The sequence below is a fragment of the Neopsephotus bourkii genome, unplaced genomic scaffold (genome assembly GCF_033783945.1).
Source record: "Neopsephotus bourkii isolate Nb327-2 ecotype Australia unplaced genomic scaffold, CSIRO-AGI_Nbou_v1 NB_1792, whole genome shotgun sequence".
In the NCBI taxonomy this organism is placed as follows: Eukaryota; Metazoa; Chordata; class Aves; order Psittaciformes; family Psittacidae; genus Neopsephotus; species Neopsephotus bourkii.
In genome coordinates, this window is record NW_026902266.1 from 5,327,615 (window position 1) to 5,348,110 (window position 20,496).

Genomic DNA, 20,496 nt, shown 5'->3' on the forward strand with positions numbered 1-20,496 from the left:
ACAACTATAATCAAGCCACTCTGGAAGCCATGTGAAGGCTACAGGAACACAAAACAAGGAGTTTTAGCTGAAATATTTCTGTAAAAATCATGCAACAGCATGAGTAACATTATTTTCTAGGAGGAAATGAGTAGAAAGGAATGAGCAATCCTACTCTGTCTTCTCTCTCTCAGTTTTTAATTTCCCCCTGCTCCACTGTCTGTTGGAGGTTTTTTTTCTAGTTTTCTGATTACATTTTATTAAGAACATTTGCATTTTGTGGCTGTGGGATAGTGGCTCTTAGCTGTCAACTCAGCAACATTCTTGAGAATTTATGAAACTCTAAATTCATTAATAGTTGTTTTAGAACAACTGAGATTACTTATGTCTGTGAAGTCAGATTCCATTTAATACCCAATTCATTCTACACACTTATTCAGAAAGGTAGTTTAAGAACATTCACTTTTCAGAATAAACGCAATGCTTGCTTTGGCATTAGTGTTACCCTAACAGCTAAGAACCCCACTCATACAGACCAGGATTTTCCTGTGCTAGGCACTATAATACGACTATGGTCTGAATCAGTTCTTTGAAATATACACATACATGCTTTGCCAAACTAGATTAGAGTTTCATTTTGTTTACATCTCTTTGCATTGTCCTATTATTATTTATCTAGATTTCATTAAGCCATGGTGGTGCTTGTAGTAGAATGGCATAGAATTACTCTCTGCTGTGCTGTACAAACATGAAATGTGAGAATTATTAGAGATAAAAGGTAATATAAAGACACGGAAGAGAGGAGAGAGAGAACAGTAATAGCCATCTAGGGTTACCTATGCTATTTATTAAAGGAAACAGACAACTGCCTGAAACTGGGATTTTGCTAATTATTTCTACTGCAATGTGGCCCCTGTTCTGCTAGTTTTAGGACAGTAGTCACAGTGTTCATGGAGTGAACAGTAGTCATCAGAAAGAGGGGAGGGTTCAAAGCTGACTAGGGACAAAAACTTTCCTCAAACTCCATCAACCAATGTCATTTAAAGGAGTCTCTGAGACACAAGGATGTCCACACACCACCTCCAAGACAAATAAAATTCAGAAGCATGACGTCCTTTCCATGGCTTGCCCGGAACAGTACAGAAAGGAATTCTTTATACCAAGTTGTTGAACTCTTTCAGTCACAAAGGCCAGCCAGTATCTTTAGTTGTGTTTAATTTAGTTTACCTCAAGGATCTGGAGGTACAAATAGTTATATTGCCTCATTCATTTTTTCACTTGTTACCTCACAGATATTCTCAGCTTCCTCACTCATTCATACGTACTCGCTTCCCTCTGATGCATCTCTGCATTCTGTCTCCTCCTTCTTTCTAGCTACTCTCCCTTTATGAACCTCAAGTCCCACTTTTTTCCTTTCCCCTCTCTCCTGGTCAGTGCTCCACTTTCCATCTCCCTTTGGCTTCTGTAAGAGAAAGATGTCAACTTGTAGTCCAGTAGCAGCTGCAGCAAATAGCAAAAATAAAAGGGCAGTGAAGAGGAAGATCATCTGCTGGCAACAGCTCTGCTGCAAAGGAAGTCATGAAGAGAGTTAGTCTTCAAGGTCCTTTAACTCCTGTTTTAAGTTTGCTTTTTCTCCATACTGACTGCAACCATGACCTATATGCCCTTTTAACCTAATAACAACAACAACAAAGACAAAGAGATAGTGAACCCAAAAGCATCACATCAGGATCCCCCTGAGCCATATATTTGTGAGTACAGGACTCCCTCCTTAACATACTATGCTGCCCACTGCCACAGATAAGGTATTGGGTTGGATGGACATTTCTTCTTATCTATTTTGGTCATTCCTACACTAAATGAACAGAGTGGAAGTAGTTCTCATCCAGGTAAAACCAACACCAGTTTACTTACTGTTCTTGTTTTACGTTAGTGTTGAGGGAAAATACCTCCAACATCTTAGCAAAGCAAACACGTATTTGTCAGAAAGGTTTGATTCCGTTTCCCAGTATCTAGTTTACTTTTCTGCTGAATTACAAAAAGGTTAAGAGTTTGATTTGGCATCCACTAAATGCTTTACCACACAACAGAATTACAGGGATCTCTCTGAACTAATGTAACACCCTGGGATAACATCAGCAGTTGTATGAACGAACAATTTGAATTCCAGTAAATTCTAATAAACAGTCTTCTGCATTTCAAGCATTGTTGTCAAGATATGCTTTTTAAACAGAAGCAAGATCGCCCCAAATTCCCTGAAGTTACAATGCATTGATATGTTAAATGACATATCACACAACTTATTCTCTTGACATATTTTGCACAGCTGAATCATTCCGATTAAAATATTTCCAACTTCTCCTTTCAAAAATACTTGGCATGAGTAGATCAAAAGTCTGTAAATGTCAACTAAATGTTTAAAATCTTGACAAAGTCATAGCAATTGGAAAGAGGGCCTTAGCATGGAAAATGTATTATATCTGGCACTGCTATATGGCAAAGTTATAAGAAAGATTTAGAAACAAATCAAAACTAGAATTGGTCATGTTCTAGCTAGTGTATAACTGATGGTTGAAGATAATAATTCATGTTAGTAGGCATGCAGTCGTTCAGCTTCCACAATTCTGCATTATACATTGTCTTGTGATAGGAAGCATATTGCCCGCTAAGTAAGCCACCAAATGGAAAGATACAATTGTTATCAAATAACATTATTAAAGGAATAATAACATTCGTATAAGCTTCCATAGAAGTCTCTTCATTGATTTCAGTAGGAGGTGAATAATGTTCTACATACTGTGAAGAATAGAGGATATCTAAGGTTAATTACTAAAATATAAGTTCAAATTCTTATGGTTTAACAAATCAGCATAATTGAAGAAAAACATGAATTTGCATAGATATCTGTCATTACTTTCATTATCTGGATCTCTGGACCATCGAAAAGACATCTGAATACAGTTCTTCCTCCAAGGTGTTCTTCGCTAAATCAATTTAGATAATCTTCCTGCCTGTAAGCCCACAGCAACAACTTTCCCACATTAACATTCAAGTCCACTGGATGAAAAAAATGTCTGAGGAAAATGATTTTTTAAATATTTTCTGTGTAGAATTGACTAAATTACATGCATAAATACACTTGCATTCCTTTCTCCTTATGAACAAATACTAGCTAGAACAGTGACTTATCAGTAGGTACACATAAAAGAATAATCAACAGAGTTCCCTGACATTCTGTTCTATTCTCCTTGGTTTCAAAATATATCAAGGTTTTGCTCCATTCAGAACTTCTATATTGTTTCGATCCACAAATATTCTAGCAAATAGTACTAGAGCCAAATGTCTTTTTTGGATACAGCTAATGTCTCTGATGTACAGAATGAGCCTGTTCAGTTCTTTCATGAGTGGTTAAACTGGAAATTCTTACCAAAAGTCATACTTGTCTTTGATCTTGATATATATAGGATGTTGTTGCTGTTAGGAGTAAACTAGCCCAAACAGAAAAAACAACTGGGTTGTCCAGAGTGTACATACAACATGCTCTGTGGTTGAGACCACCTTAGCCTTCACAGTTAAGGTGAGTTTAATGTTAATCCAACAATATATTTCACTACATACAATAGTCCTAAACGGTTCCATCACAGTTGACACACTTACGTACGAACTGAATACAATGGAAAAACTCCATATCAACTTGAAAGACAGCAGAAAAAAAGTCAACTTATCTCTCAAATATATTAAAAATGCCTAGAAAGTCTTTGAGTTGCAAGTCTGGGGAAAGAAACTTCAAACATTACTTTGAAGTTATTGTTTGCAATGTCATAGAACTACTGTACCAAACTCAGGGCTTCTGCAATACTGACACGTGATTCACAAAGGATAGACATAAGGCACTGAATACGCCTCCATGTATGGAAAGACATGCCTTCATCTGAGCATTACTCAGCACAGTCAAAGCGGGAAGTGAAACTCTGCTTCTGTGAGTGCAACAAGAGAGGACTAGTTACTTTGCTCATATTAGGACAACCTGAAGAATACTTTAATGTTTTCCTGGTGCCAACATATAACAAACTCATTGCAGGTAGAAGAGGCAATTCTCTCACACCTCTGTGCATCAAAATCTGGGGAAAAGGGTTAGCATTTTTAATTAGCAATTTTCAATAATTGCATTTTTACTCCAGAAGCATCCAGTATCAAGTTTCTATCATAATAGTATGTAAATGAAGAATCTGTTAGTTCCTTCTTGATACATTTATAATAAAATTATTTTAGCCAGGCAAAAGATAGAAGGGAAGTGAGACACAGAGAAGAATTTTGCACATTGGCATTCTGTGAGGAAACTATAAAGTTGAAAATAAATCCATGGACTCCTGACTCTCAGAAGACTGCCATAGCCACTTCTATAACAGACCATAGCTCCACCAGATTCCTGGTAGCGATTACACCACTACTTTGATTCTGAATTAGAGCTGATTTCTTTTTATGTCTTCTCTAATGACATTTTTTGCAATATACCTCAAGATTCTTACTGTGAATCATGTTCTATCCACATTCATACTCAGACATAAGCAGAAATACTCAGTCTTTGTTTCCTAAGTACTTTAAATGAGTTGCAAGTGGTTTGAAACTCAAGCTGCTTTACCTATGCCAGCAGTGGCAGGCACCCTTTTGCTGTCCCGTAATTCTTGCTTGGTCTTAAAATACAAGATAATGTCTAGTCTGTGGAAAGCAGAAGCTTGCTTACAGTATTCCTGCCCAGCTTCTTTGTCTGATTAGAATGGGACAAGAGAAATAACACCAAATTCATATCCATTCTTTACCTTTCTTATTCTGTTAGCTGGATGCAGACTATACTCAGTGATATGCTGGTGATGTACTCACCACGAGGCTGGACAGCGTTTTTGAATGTCTAGTCCTTACTGGTATTTTGACAGTTAACATACAGAGAGCACTGTAACAGGGTAACATAGCTACAGTAACATGGCTCACAGCATCCTCATGTCTTATGTATAGGACAATGCCTAGGAATTCAGAAAATCATACTTTTATGAAGCATTTTGTGAAAGATGACTATATATATAGAAAAAGGAATTAAACTAGAGCACTGATTCCCTGTCCCTGAGCAAATAGAAGTGCATTTAACAACCTCAAACATTAGAGGAGTCCTGAACTTGAAATAGGAATGAGTAAGGAAAACAAAGACTGGAACAGAATTAGTAGGAAGGGGAGAAGTCTTAAATGCTGCAGGTGTTCCTGCAGCACTCAGATGTGCTACAAGAAACAAAGAGAGCTTGTATGAAGTCCTAGAATCTCCCTTTAAAAATTTTAAGTGGCAAATATGTTAGCTATAAAAGGTGTGTTTTCAGTTCCTGTACTCAAGAATCTGGAGAAACAATAGATCATAAGCCACAAAAAATGATTGATTTATATAATTGTCAAAACTTTAGAAAATGATTAAACTCATGATGGGTGAACACGATCTTGCACAGAAAGCCGGTGAGAATTTGGAGCCAGGTCACTCGCTGACCTGGTTCACTGTGAGGGTCAGCAGAGTGCCAAGGCTGGAGCAAGGGAGGGAGTACATGTGTCGCTGGTGAAGGGGAAAAAGGTATGAGCAGCTGTCCTTTAGGTGGGTTGAACTGAAAACTGTATTGTTGCATTGTTGTTTGTCTGCTCAGGATGGATGCCGGGTGACTTCTATAATCTGAAGAACAGGGCATACAAGGAGATAAAGAATGGTAAGATTGACTCCTTAGGCAGAAGTTCAGCTGAGCCTCTAAACTCAGTCAGCACTGGTGTTGTGGTTTAACCCCAGCCAGCACCTAAGCCCCACACAGCCACTCACTCAATCCCCCTGATAGGATGGGGAAGAGAATTGGAAGGATAAAGTAAGAAAACTCCTGGGTTGAGATAAAGACAGTTCAATAGGTAAAGCAAAAGCCACATGCACAAGTGAAGCAAAGCAAGGAATTCTTTCACCACTTCCCATTGGCAGGCAGGTATTCAGCCATCCCCAGGAAATCACGACTCCAGCATGCATAATGGTTACTTGGGAAGATAAACACTATCACTCCTAACATTCCCCATTTCCTCCTTCTTCCCCTAGTATTACTGCTGAGCATGACATCACATGGTCTGAAATGTCCCTTTGGTCAGTTGGGGTCAATTCCTAACTCCTTGCGCACCCCCAGCCTCCTCGTTGGTGGGCTGGTGTGAGGAGCAGAAAAGCCTTTAACTCTGTCTGAGCACGGCTCAGCAATAACTAAAACATCCCTGTACTACCAACACTGTTTTCAGCACAAAACCAAAACATAGCAACATACTGCCCACTATGAAGAAAATTAACTCTATCCCAGCCAAAACCAGCACATTCTCCATCCCTAATTCCATACTATTTACATCATGCTAAGGTAATACACTATCTGATACAACCTCATTAATCACCACCCCTCTTCCCATCCTTTGATATAATACACAGATGTCATTTGCCTTGTCTATGAACCACCCCTGTAATATGTCCAAAGACAGAGTTTTCTTCCACATTTCAGAGTACCTTGCATAACTAGTTCTAAAGTTAGTGTAACAAATTAAAAAGCAGTAACAGCCATATTCAACACAGAGCTCATCTACCATTCTCTCTCTCCACATGCTTTTCACAGTGAGGCTGTGTGTAGCTTTGTTTTCCATGGAGAAACCTCTCTGAGATTTCTTATGTAGTATGACATGTTATACTACACAGAAAACAGACTGCATCATCTACTCCAAGAATCCAGGAAAGAAACCTATGGCCAGAGTATGTCCACTATTTTCTTCCACAGTGGCAGTGCACATATTTATTAGGGAAAGTTAACAGGACATTAAAAAAAGGGTGGAGAGTGAACATGAATCCCTGGGTAGGGCTGGTAAGCAAATCCCTGGTGAGTCACCTGTAGACTGATGGAAGGAAAGAACAGTTGAGACTATGGGAGAAAGGTGAGAAAAGCATGAGCAGGACAAGCCAAGGAGAGCAACTGAACCTCTCCAGAGATAAATGGAAAGGGTGTGCCGGATCCTCTGCTTAAGTTAATGACAACTTGGTTTATGTTAATTGCAGACTGTCACTATTTTACATTAATTGGACAGGTTATATCCATTGTCAGAACTGTGGGTCAAACTGCACATATATTGATTGGATTTACTGATACAAGAGGCACTTTCAGTGACCAATCCATTGGTATAAGTTTTTGGTACATAATCAGCGTAAGAGTCAGAAGAGTATTTGTCAGACAAATCCTTGACTGTTGGGACTAATTTCCAATAATCTCTCACCTACAAAATGAGCTGGTCTGTATCAACTCACAGATCTATCCTAAATTAATTTCCAGATTATTTGATGCTGAGATGTCAAGATAAGCTTCTGGGATTGACACACATTACAACTGAGAAAAACAGACAAAAAAGCAGGGAAGAAAAAAAAAATGCTTTCAACAGCTCTGTAAACATTCCCTCCTGAAAACAAAAACACTCTGTTCTAGTTCTAGGCAATATCCAAACTGTGGTCCTTTAATAGATTCCTGGTTTACATTAACAACGAGAACAACTGCTTGAGTTTCTGTTACTAAAATACTTCACAAGTTGCTTCTGCAGTTCTTTTTTCCTCTTAAAACTGAATAGGAGTGCTTGATCCTTCCTACCTACGTAGGTAGGCTATTTTCTCTGCACCATCTGGGAAAGTCAGAAGTCCTCCGACTTCTATTTTTCAACCTACAAGAATCACTTGAAGCAACCACCCACGTGATCAACGAATATATTTACTTAAACCCTTCTGGGTTTTGCGATATTCTCGTTTACAGATATAGTTCCCTCAGCAGTCAGTAAAATTCCACAGCCTGGTAATTTTCTACATTTCACATAAGTTGGCTGACAGAGTGACCTGAATTTCTTCTGTACATGTTTTTTTATTACCAATTTCACCCACTCCTAGTGGTAGACAGAGAGGCTGTATGGTTGGCTAAGCTGAACATTGGAACGTCATTTGAATGTCACTCCTCCCTGGAAATCAAAAATTTCAGTCTAAGCAGTAGCAACAATAACTCCAGACTCTGTAAAGTTTTGAGAAAAATACCTGACCAATATCTTTTGAACCAGGACAACCTTTACAGCAGCTATATAATACTGCACACTGGTAAACGTTTAGTGAAGTAGCCTGTTCAAGTTTGACATTCATTGTTTTAGTCACAAGGAGTTAGAATGAGTGAAAACTAAAATCTGTCTCAGAAGAAAAAAAAAACTGTTTGATATTAGCACTCTGCTTAGCAACGACTCCAGTAAGAGAGACAGGGCAAGGGACACAACAGCCTTGACCCCAGTGACACACCTAGTCACCCAAAGTACAGACACCCTCCTCACCTTCACCCGGTGAGTATCAAAAGCACTAAATGTCTCCTCAGAAAACTCCTCCCTTTATCAGTAGTCCCTTGCTCTAGTTTACCCTATCAGAAACAAAAAAACTTTCTTCAAATGTTTTAAAGTAACACAAGAAGATCCTGGTATTCTAATACTCCTCTTATGCAGAGGTGGGTGTTAACAGAGAAGCAAGCTCTGCTACTTCCAGCCATCACATGCAGCCCACTGCTGAAGGTATATGCGCATTAGTTGCTGAAAGCCTAGTTTGTTGGGTGTCTTGTTTAATTGTTTAAGTGAGACTAGCGTATATTTATTTAATACAGCTAACTCGTCATGTAAACAAGGTATCATTTGCCTTCACTATGTACAGATGAATTTATATTCATTATGAGTACTGGCACAGAATTAAACAACGTTCTATGGGCAGGAAATGCAGCCTTTTCTTTTCTCCTAGTCTGCTGAAGCATGAAGATACAGATCTAGGGTGTGTAAACAGCTTACTACTGATTATGAAGATGTAACTTCATTAAACATCCTGGATATTTTGACAGGGAACGTGTTTCATACCGGCCACAGAAGGCCAGTATGTTGGCTTAAGTACCCCAACTTTGCCATAGTAAGCTACCACTGATTTCAGTCCAGAAATCAAATCCAGATAACACTTCATAAACAAACCCTTTTTTGTTTATTTTACAATACTAAATTAGTGAGGGTCTAATATACTTAGTGCTAAACAAAAGTGAAACTGAAATACATTGGAAAAAAAAATACACTATTCAGTTCAGTAACACCTGAATTCAACATCATATTATATCGTACCATTCTTTTACGGAAAAAAAAAAATAATTACAATTGAAGGGTAGGATTTTGATAAGAAGTCAAGGTAATCAGGCATCCAGCTGTGATCACATTTTACAGCTAGGATAGCTTCCCCACCTTGTATCCTGCCCTTGTTTCAGCAGAAATGACAAACATGAGCAGAGAGTGCTGAACTGAATCTTACCAGGCATGCAGAAGTTAATACTGTCCTGTTTTATACAAAGTCCTTTCTGCACCCCTAAAAACCCTATTATATAACTTTTTATATATAGTTGTCAGGTGTCTCTTATGAAATCTCCCACTGAGCACCAACTCTCATTCCATTTCTTACAATGAAGACATTCTGATCCACCAGCTACCTTCATTCTTGGTGAAGATGAAAATGAACTGAGGGCAAATGTTATGTGTATAGCAAGTGCTGAATTGTGAATATTTTTGTTCATCTTTTACTATATTAAAGGTCCACTGCCCTTGGAAAGAGACAGAAATCTGCCCAGAGCAAGTCATACTACCTATCTCTGATGCCAAGCTAAAAAAAGAAAAAAGAAGTAGCAACATTGACTGTGTTTATTGAAGTATATATTAATTCCAGCTTTTGAAATTATAATCCAGTAGAATTGCAAAAAAACAGTGTGCAAAAAAAAGTACATTAAACATATACTGGCAAGCCTAATAGGCCCAATTCCTTGCCTGTTTCTCTAATTTGTAGTCCTTATTAACTCCATGGATGTGAATGCAATTACACAGGAATCATACTGAAATGATTTATCAGTCACAGGCCATAGTCAGTGTAACATTTATTTTCTCCTACAAAGTTGGTGTCTGGTTGTCTGACTGTCTGAAATCGATTCTGGTATTTTCTATAAGAAGGCAAAATCAGATTATACAGAGAATGTAAAAGTAGATTTCAAGTTTTAACCCCATCCCTAATAAAATACAGGATACGGTCTATAAGAAGTTAGCTTTATGTTCCTCAGATAGCTGCCTAATGCTTTTGTCAGCACCACACAGAAGTGTTTCCATGGCGTACACTCAGCGTGATCATGTGGTACTGCAGGACCCTTCAAGGTTATTAGTCTGTTCTTTCCACAGGAAGAGGAGCTGCCCCAAGAGGCAACCTAATAATGGGTTCTTACATATGAAATGCTCCACACCCCTTGGACTTCATAAATTAGCAGGAGTTTTTCCTAAGGAGCTGCCTGGCACCAGTTACAGTTTTGAATGACAGAATAGTTACATGCCATCTGCATAACTGTAAAGCAACACCGTATTAAATTTGTTCCAGGACCTGTTATTTGTGGAGGAGTTGTATTTTATTTGTATGATATGTTTCTTTATTAGACTGAATCTTAACAAAATATACGTACATATATCTATATACTCCTCCCAAAATGCAAATACCATTGGCTGGTTTCTGAGAAAGGAAGAGGATCCTCTATTTACCTGTTCATTTGCTAAAATCCCCAAAACTCCACCTTTCTAGAATCTCTGAATCAATCTGGGACTGAAGCCAAAGTTACCTACTATATAAGAGCGACAGAGCACAGGTGAACTACTCCTCCTGACCAACTTTAGACCTGACATACTTGTGCCAGACTCCACTCAAGATGGGGTCTGGCAGGGGGATATGGGTACCAGAATGGGCTTTCCTGTTAGCAGCTTGTTGTATCCATCTGATAGGTAAGAAGCTACACTCTTTTATTGGGGAAAAAAAAATAATACTCTGTTTAGATCCAGTAATATATTTTAAACAACGATACTCATTATTTCACTTAACAGATGGTCGCATTTAAAAATATTTCTTTGTTGGTTTCTTTTTCAATTTTCATTAAATATTTAATGTCTCTCTATCAAGTGATTTAATTTAATATTTTAATAATAATTTAAGATTGCCTTGCACTACTGCATATAACTACCTTTGGAAGGCAGCTTTGAAGACAAAAACCAAAAAGAACCATTAATCATGTCTTAAAATGTCAGGTTTTCAGTATCACTTAATGCCTTACAGAAGTATTTTGTCCCTGCTGCATTTTGTATTAGGGTTGATTATTGTTCTTTTGCAATTTAAACCACTGCAATTTCCAGTTGCTAGATCAGACCACTGCTCAATCTTTTTCAGCATCTTGTCACCTACCAGGAGCTGATATCAGATTCTTCTAGATTTCTTGCAATTTCTGTTGCAAAAGAGACTAGAAAGGAATATTCATGTGGCAGTCCTTTTCAGTAACTAATTCTTCACTGATAATACCCTATGCAAAGAATATAAAATACTGATGTTAGTTGTGAACAGGACTGGGAGATTTGGCACATGCAATCCACCATTTTGCATGTTTTTTTTTTCCCTCCTGTCAATTATTATATCTATCAGGGCTGGTCTTGGCAGTGTTTTTGATATGAGTAGCCCTATTAAGTCAGTGGGACCACTCATATTGAAATTGCATGAGTACAAGCTTGGTAGGTCAGTCTCATTCATGTATAGTAATTACTGCCCTGTTGAAAACATTTTTATATCTTCTGATTGTCTATGTAAATTTATCTTGCATATCATTTTCAAAACATTAAAAAGTCCAAATACACTTTTAGGCTACTTTATAGATTGCGAAATAAACATTAAAATACTGACAAGTTGATTTAAGCACAAAATACAACAGCCACTTAGAGTACAAGCTGATGTTTAGAGTTACACAATGTCAGTAAAAAGCATCTTCAGCCATTCATTGAACAAGGAAGTTATTTGTACTGTGCAACGCTAATCTCATAAACAGCTTTGGAAAAAGAGCAATGGTTAGACAATGTCCAGCAAACTCCACCTTATTTGGATCAAGCTCCATGGAAAATATTTTCAAATGCCTCGAGTGACTAAAAATTATTAGCCCAATTCCACACTATGTCCACATACATCCTGCGCCTGACTATATTTTGGGTCAAATACTAACTTTCATAAATCGTTTGTAATGATAATTGCATATGTGGATTGGCAGCTGGATATGACTTAGTAAGATGCATCTAGAAATATTCTTAATAAGTAGGTAGGTTCCCAAATTATCAATTAGTAAATTATCTTGACTATCCTTAAACTAAGAGACATTTATTTTTATAATGGTCAACCACATGGCATTGTGCAATTGCTAAATAAACCAATGCAGCTAGAATTTCCTTGCGAATGATGTATTTGCTAAGTAAACAAAAGCCCCTGCTATTTCCTTGAGAAAAATTAACAGACCAAAATACATGTATATACTATTCTGCTCTGTTAGAAAGGTTCTCATGCTAGAATAAACAAACATTCTATGATTCTATGCCAGATGAGATTCCTATAGATGTGCTGGGTGAGAACAAATTCTGGTCTATTATTAAAACTTACAGAGGCATTTGTCTCACCTGATCAGTATCAATTTCTCTCACCAGATGAATTATAATGATATGAATGCATTTACTTAATTACATTACCTGTGATACTGAAACACTAACAGGAAATAAAAATTTGTTTTAAATCTATCCTAAGTTACTTATTTATACATCACCAGAGGTCACTCACAAAGTTAAATGAGAAAAGAATTAAAAGCTTAGGTCTGAAACAAACTGCAGACACTGCAGCAACTTCTAGATATAGTGATGCTGCTCTGGGATCAAGTACTCAATCTGCTTACATAGTGGAAACACTTAGGAGTTACATCAGAAAAATAATTACAAGAGAAAAAAGGTGCCCTGGTCCAATCATTCTTAAGGCAAAGGTAGCTGTCCAGCTTTCATGGAGGTATCTGGGTTGTTTCTTAAGTGAAGGAAATCGTCAGCAACGAATGTAAGCACCTAAGGTCACTGAAGTTTACAGCACATCCCTGATTTCATCATTTCTCTTTACTCCACCAACGTGGCTCCCTGTTCAGTGAGATGGGTGTTATGGATCCATTTCTGAGTCAGTGAACTCTTCCCACCTACTGTATAAGGAAAAAAGGGGGTTTAACTTAAGACTTAATTACAGAGGCAGTCCCTCTTTTAAAGAGAAATTCTCTAGACACCTAGACTGCTCATTCACATAATCCTGAGGAGGATTCAGATATTAGTAATTTCATCACCTAAATCTTTTGAGGATTTAGACTTGGCAGGTTACAGGTACCAGTTATTCAACATATTCCAAGCACGGTTATCACATGCTGACAGGATTCTGTCCTTCACAAAATAAGGATGTACCTATTTTTCTCTTACAGGAAATTTTTTACTTATATTTCCTGATAAAAGACAAGAGCTTAGAGCATTAATCTAGAAGCTCAGGGTTAGTGTTTTCTAGGCATCAAGTTTTCATGTCAAAATTCTTCATCTCTCAAAAGTCTTTGTTAGTATTTCTGCTGGTATCATATTGCTGGGCCATGTACGGAAAGGAATTAAAAATGTACGGAGTCAAGATAGAGAGGAGACCTCATCTGTAAGACAGTTCACATAGTTGATCTCCTAACCATTTAACTGGAGGTACAAAAATAATCCTTGAAGCAAGGCACAATACTAGGAAAGCTTTGATGCAGCTGAGTGTCCTTAATCATGTGGTCACATGAGCATGGCCTGTATTTTACACCTCTGTACCACTGTTTTCAGCACAGTGTCTCAGCTTCAGGTGGTGTAGCAAGAACCCTTGGTCAAATGATGCTTAAGGTTTTCTGCAAAGAAGATGTGAGTTTGAAGCATTTCAGAGTAAGAAGAGGGCTAGAAGAAGAAACCTGGTTCTTTTGGTTCCTTCTCCTGGGTTACTGCTCAGGCTATGGACCCTTGTATTATCATTCAGAGGTGCATTCTTACATCCAGTTGAAAGGCAAATCTAGATCCCTGACTGAGGCTCTAGATTTGCTCCTGAAGAAAAGGCCCTATGCTTAGGTGTAAAAGAAACTGGCATAGAAGTATCTACAGCCATTGGCAAATCGAGCCCCAAGTCCCTTTTTTCTTTTAACCAGTTCTGTGCCCTTTCTTATTATTGCCTAGCTACTGCACAATTCTTACACTTTCTAATTCTTCCTGTAATCGTTTCACTTATTAATGAGATTTAGTGCAGCAGTGAATTAAGGGCAGTGATCCAGTTATTAGAACAAAGAAATGAGATATAAATGAATTGTTATTTGAACTTAGAGCTGTATTTGTAATAGAAGGTATTAATGCATTTTACCTTTTGGAGGCAACAGTTTCCTTTCTTCTGATGTGATAGAGGACTCTCCCCTTTGTCTTATATAGATACATCTGGGTCCCTTGATCACATCTAAAAGCTTTGATTTAAAAGTTCAGATACAGAAAATTGTATTTAATATGCTTTTTACAATTTATTCACAGGAGCTGACACTGAAATCCAGCAGGAAACAGGAAGCAAATACATGGAGGTTATTCAGCAGGAACAAAACAGTATGTTTGTTTATACTGTGTGTTTGTATCTATTTGCCACATCTCTGCTTAATAATGAAAATGCCTAAAAAACCTCCCTAGATATTGCCAGTAATGTCAATTAAAGATAGATGTGTATTAACAAGCCCCTTTCTCTATAAGAATAGTATATTTGATAGTATACTAGGTAACAGATACCAAATACTAATCACAGAGTAGTTATATTTCTGTAATAACAGGCAACTAAGAAAAGAGGTGTGTGTTTGTAGAGGCTGTATGCATATGTGCATTAATATGTATAAAATAATACCAAAGCGGAATACACATGCAGTGTTTGGTTCCATATAAACAAGGAAATGAGATCACTTTGGCAAACTGTAAAGTCAGCAGCTGATGTTGATAAATCAAGATGGCAACCCAACTGCATTGATTTTTACAATGTAATGATTTGTGATCATCCTGTTAACAGATTTGTGGCTGTTTCTAAAGGGTTTCAGCCCCTTAACAGAAAAATACTAAACAGAGAGCAAAGAGGATAATTAAGTTGTTTATTCCCTCCTTAGAAAGAGAAGGTTTAATGAGAAGGCAATGCTTTTGTACCAGTAATAGACTAATCTAGTACCGCTTAACCCTTTGAAATTTCTAGTGTTTCTGAAGCACTCCAATATGCAGAGCTGTGAATTTCTGCTTCTGCTAACACAAAACAGACTTCCACAAAAGGGTCAAAAAGGTAGAAAATGCAGATCATCACAGTTGAAAGAAATTTCTTATGATTTAACTATACTGATTTTGAATTTTAGTACACACTTTTAACCTACCCATGGCCTGTGAAACAGCAAACAGGCTTAACATTGTTTCATTAGAGCTGGCATATTCATTTCCTAGTCCTTTCTAGATAAATTTTAGGTGCAAATGTTGGTATTGTTATACTAGTTTTTTGGTTTATTTCTTTTCTTCTAGCTTCTGCTATGGTAAACATCATCTGGCCAATGCTGACAAATCCATTAATAAGACGTAAGTAGAGGAAATTAAATGTATTCAGTAAGTTTTCAGCTTTAGGAAATGCAGACAGAGAAATGTAATACAAACAGGGAAAGGGACTGGTAAAGGAAGTCATGGATTCTTTAGAAGAGAAATACAGTGATTAAGAAACATAATATTGAAGTGTTAGCTGAAATGCAGATGTCTAATAAAGCTCTAGCTGGAGATAACTATAACCATTTATAGGGAAATATGAGTAACAGATATGAGTGAAGAGTGAATATACAGTTTTATAATGGATAGATGGACAGAAAATAACAAATAGAGGTAGGCAGATGGGAACTATTTAATGATAAAATGAAACCTAGAGAAAGTTGATTTTCACACTATTAAGGTTGAGAATTTTAAGTCATGTATTTACAGCTAGTGTTAATTCACAGCTTCCAATCCTGCTCACAATGGTCGCGTGTGCAGCACATGGGGTAACTTTCACTTCAAGACCTTTGATGGAGACATATTCTCCTTCCCTGGACTCTGTAATTACATTTTTGCATCCCATTGCAACACTCCCTATGAGGATTTCAACATCCAGATTAGGCGCACAGTGGTGGAAAATGCTCCAACAATCAACCGTATCACCATGATACTTGAAGGTGTAGCTGCTGAGCTAACAAAGGATGTTGTAACGATCAACAGCAACAGGTGAGTTCATTCATAACACTTGTTTGGTAACCCCATACATTTTTTTCAGACTTGAAAAGTACTTTGGTGTATTTTGAGGGGCGAAATTATGTTTTTCAATAAATCTGACAATTTTACCACCATAAATAAGTTGCTATTAATTCCTTTCACAGTAAATGAATCCTTCCCTTAAGGATTAACTCAGAAATACAACTTGGATAAAAAATCCTGAGAATTTGGATCCAAATTCAGATCCATATTTGATGATGTTATACCATCTTATGTTTTAATTGCTTTTCTTTCCACATAACCACATTATTTTAGAATTCCTACACATGCTGGATACCACAAGCCTTTTTTTTTTTTTTCCTCTTTATCAAACATCTGGATCAGAAATACCTAGATTTCTTTCTGCCTTTTCCCAGAGTTCAACTGCCATACAGAGAATTTGGAATTACGATAGAGAAAAGCAGCATTTATGTCAAAGTTGCCAGCAAAATGGGTATTGTGTTAATGTGGAATGAAGATGACAGCATCCTGGTAAGAACTGCTCCTGGACCTGTCTGCACCTTCAGGGACCTGAGCTAATTTTTGAATAGGCTGGTCCCTATCTGTTTAGGAGGTTATTATTACCTTCTGCTATCATACTGTTGAGCAATTCTTTCTTAGTATTAGATAGATAGATCCAGGTAGTCCTAAAGAAAATTACAGGGATTTACATCTAGTGGATAGCAGGCATCTGCTTAAAATAGGGTAAAAAATCACTTTCATTGTATCATTAACACATTGGCATTGTTATAGGGCATACTTACCCCTTCAGGTACAATTTTCTAGCAGAATTTCACTCTTTTAGGACTTCATTTTTACTATGGATTTCATTTTCTTTCTGAAGAAGGAATAGAAAGAAAGAGGCTAATTGCAATACAGATAATACGGTGAAAACATAAGTCTGCATCAATAGCATCAATAACTTGAATTCTGTGGTGTAAATCAAATCCAAGCCAACTCTTCGTTCTATCACCCAGGTTTGAATTCAACTGCTAAATAAAGTTACACAGTTGTGAAAATACTTAGAGGCAGCAGTTGCATGTGCTTTCAGTGGTCTTCAACATATTTTTAAATGTTAACACTAACATCTATCAATTTACTGTTCATTATTTTAGCTGGAATTGAATGAGAAATACGCTAATCAGACCTGTGGACTTTGTGGGGACTTCAATGGCTTTCCAATTTACAATGAGTTCTATTCAAACAGTAAGTTTTCTAAGTAATACAATTGGTTTCTGAAGTCTTCAGCTTGCTTTCTTCGTATTCTTTTCACTCTAACATAATCAGCATTCATCTTTTCTATCCTGTTAAATGATTTATCCAGAAGTTATGATTCAGTCTCTGTTGACAAATATGTAGTGCAGAGATCAGGTAATGTGATTTAATATTTTAAGCAAAAATACAGTACTCATGCTAAAAACTGATTGCATATTCCTTGTATGCCGTGGTTTATTTACGTTATCAGCTAATCCTATAAAAATGAGTCAGATTTCAACTAATAACAGAAATAGCTATAGAAATATATTCAAAGAAAAATGCAATTGTATTGTCTAGGTACTCCATTTATTGTTTCAGTTCTGTCTTAAAATTGGTATATCTACATTTGCCTGATGAGTTGCATAATTTTTGTAAGATCTTATCTTCATCATTCTATACAGCATGGGATAGCATTCTATCCAGCATCAATCTCCATTGTCCAAATCCCTCTTTAGATTCTTTCTTTAATCCCTGCATGAGCTCAACATAATCTGAAAACAGCTTGTTATTTTTCTACTAAAAATCTTAGTTTGCATCCAGAGGTAATAGGCTGAAAATTGTTTTCTAATGTTTACTTTTTCCATGGTGCTCTGCAAGAAAAATTGAAACAGGGATGTAGTGTTTCCTTTGAAAGGGGAGATGATCAAATTTAAAGACAAGGGCAGTAGCTGCCTTGGCCAGTCTTGAGCAGTATTTTTGAGAGAAGAAAAAGATAAAGCACAGTTCAATTGAACAAAAAACCCCCAACCTTCATTATTAAAATTCTTTTGTGCAGATATTAAGATTACAGCAATGCAGTTTGGGAATATGCAGAAAATGGATGGGCCAACAGAAGTCTGTGAAGACTCCGCTTCTACTCTGCCAGACAATTGCACTGATATTTTTGTAAGGGATTTTTTACTATTTCATTTTTCTTTCATACTTACCCATATCCTTCTGCAGCTTCAGTTGGGCCACAGGAAATGTCCTTGGGAGACAGCAACTTAAAGGAGCTTGTACGATTCTATTAAAGAATAATTATACAAAGTAGCAATACAAGTATATTACTCTTTTATTTTTTGTTTAGTTTGTTGGGTTTTAATTTTTTTCTTCCTAAGGATGACATATGTGAGGAAACATTGACCAGCTCTGCATTTGCAGAGTGTAATAACCTAGTTGATGTTAAAGAGTACATTACGGCCTGCCAAGAAGACTTGTGCCGCTCCGAAGAATCTAAAAATGCCTCATGTATCTGTGACACCTTTGCTGAATACTCCCGGCAGTGTGCTCATGCTGGTGGGCATCCTCTGAACTGGAGAACCTCAAAACTGTGTCGTAAGTATCACAGGAGATAGCCTTAGTTTATGCCCAGTAACTAACAAACAATAAGCTCTGAGACGATGTTGAGGATAAAGGAGAAATTGCCAATCATTCAAGATGATTGCATTTTCCAGAGGATTCTGATGTGCAAGTTTCAGCGTGAAGAATTCAGCCAAAGAGCTAAGGTTTCTAATGTAAACTGAATTAAATACTATCAAAGACTTATATGGATACTCTAATTGAGAGTCAAAGTATTACATAATTAACTGGGACAGTAAAAGAAGCAAATAAAGGAGAAAGAAGGAAGAAAGAGGCAGGCTTGCTAGCTTGTATTCCCGTTTCTCTCCTTTACTCATAGTGGTTACAGCATTTTTCATCTCTGTTAAGTGATTGGGTCTTCACAGGTGTTAAGTACTTATTTTTCTCCTCTTCTTTGGTAGTGAGGAGTCTGCACCAGTGTAATCTTCTCAGAGATTTGCACTAAATTAAACACATACTAGATTATGGGGTGTAGTTGTTGATACTGTCATCAGATCTGCATTTGCTTCAGAACAAAATCCCACAAGGTACTATTTGTCCTTCCAATGCTATCTGGAAAATGTAAATATACTAAAGCTTTAGGAATATAAGTTTTACATTTCAATAGCAAGACAGGTGTTCATGTGAAGGTTGCTTTCAGTAGAAACACAGGCCTTGCTGGCTTAGAGGGGTCATTACCTTCTTGTCCACACAAATCCAGCCACTGAGCCAGTTTGGCCCCAGACAATCATGGAAACCACGTCTCAACTGTAAAATATGAAACTAGGTGACTAAATTAGCAAATTTTGAGATCTGGCAGTCAACCTGCAGTTTAGTGTGGTTTTTACATTTAGCTGTTAAATGAATATAAATATTTTTATACTCAGTGAACCAGAAACACTTTTGACTGAAATAATCTCTCCTCCTTCAAAATTTTAGCCAAGAAGTGTCCTTACAACATGCAGTATGAGGAGTGTGGCTCCCCCTGCGCTGACACATGCACCAATCCTGAACCATCCCAGTTTTGTGAAGAACACTGTATGGACGGTTGTTTCTGCCCACCAGGCAAGTTATTATGCACTCACAAGTCTGATCTCAAGGAACAGCAGCAGCTTACCTGTAGGATTTGGGCAGGTTCCTTGGGTTTTAAATTCCCTTTACTCACAGCTGTAAATGACTAGCATTTGTCATGTCTCAGCTGAGAAAAGAAACCTGAATTAATTGCCAATACATGTACAACATTAAGAAAGCAGGAAAGCAGAACAGTAAACAGTTCAAGGCCAGTACCTCAAGAAGATACTTACTGTACTACAGTAAGTCTATTTTTCAAAGCAGGTAGAGTTTAAGAATATAAAGTTGAATCCTCCATTGTACAAACTGGCATAGTCTTACTGGCCTCAGCGTAGGTATATCCATTCATGATAGCTGCAGATCTAAGATATTTAGGATTTGTAGCAAATAGAAATGGTTTATAGGAAATACCTCTTTAACTGATAAAGTTTTTGTCTTTATTTTGTTAATCTAGGGACTGTATTTGATGACATCAATAATTCTGGCTGCATTCCCCGTCAGCAGTGCTCCTGTGTTTACAATGGCAATGCATATGCCACAGGAACTTCCTTTTCAGGGCAATGTCATTCCTGGTAAACTTTGTAAATTTTCCAACTT

At 37.2% G+C, this 20,496-nt stretch overlaps 1 protein-coding gene across 1 annotated transcript in view; it reads left to right on the top strand.

The window, feature by feature from the left end:
- The first annotated feature begins 10,754 nt into the window (after positions 1 to 10,754).
- LOC133226648 (mucin-2-like) overlaps positions 10,755 to 20,496 on the top strand; it is a 43,216-nt gene continuing 33,474 nt past the window's right edge. Inside the window, 10 exon segments of the mRNA XM_061380419.1 lie at positions 10,755 to 10,863; positions 14,497 to 14,565; positions 15,505 to 15,558; positions 15,966 to 16,227; positions 16,632 to 16,746; positions 17,370 to 17,460; positions 18,287 to 18,396; positions 18,609 to 18,825; positions 19,768 to 19,893; positions 20,354 to 20,471. Coding sequence (XP_061236403.1) covers positions 10,791 to 10,863; positions 14,497 to 14,565; positions 15,505 to 15,558; positions 15,966 to 16,227; positions 16,632 to 16,746; positions 17,370 to 17,460; positions 18,287 to 18,396; positions 18,609 to 18,825; positions 19,768 to 19,893; positions 20,354 to 20,471 — 1,235 coding nt within the window. The 5' untranslated portion in view covers positions 10,755 to 10,790.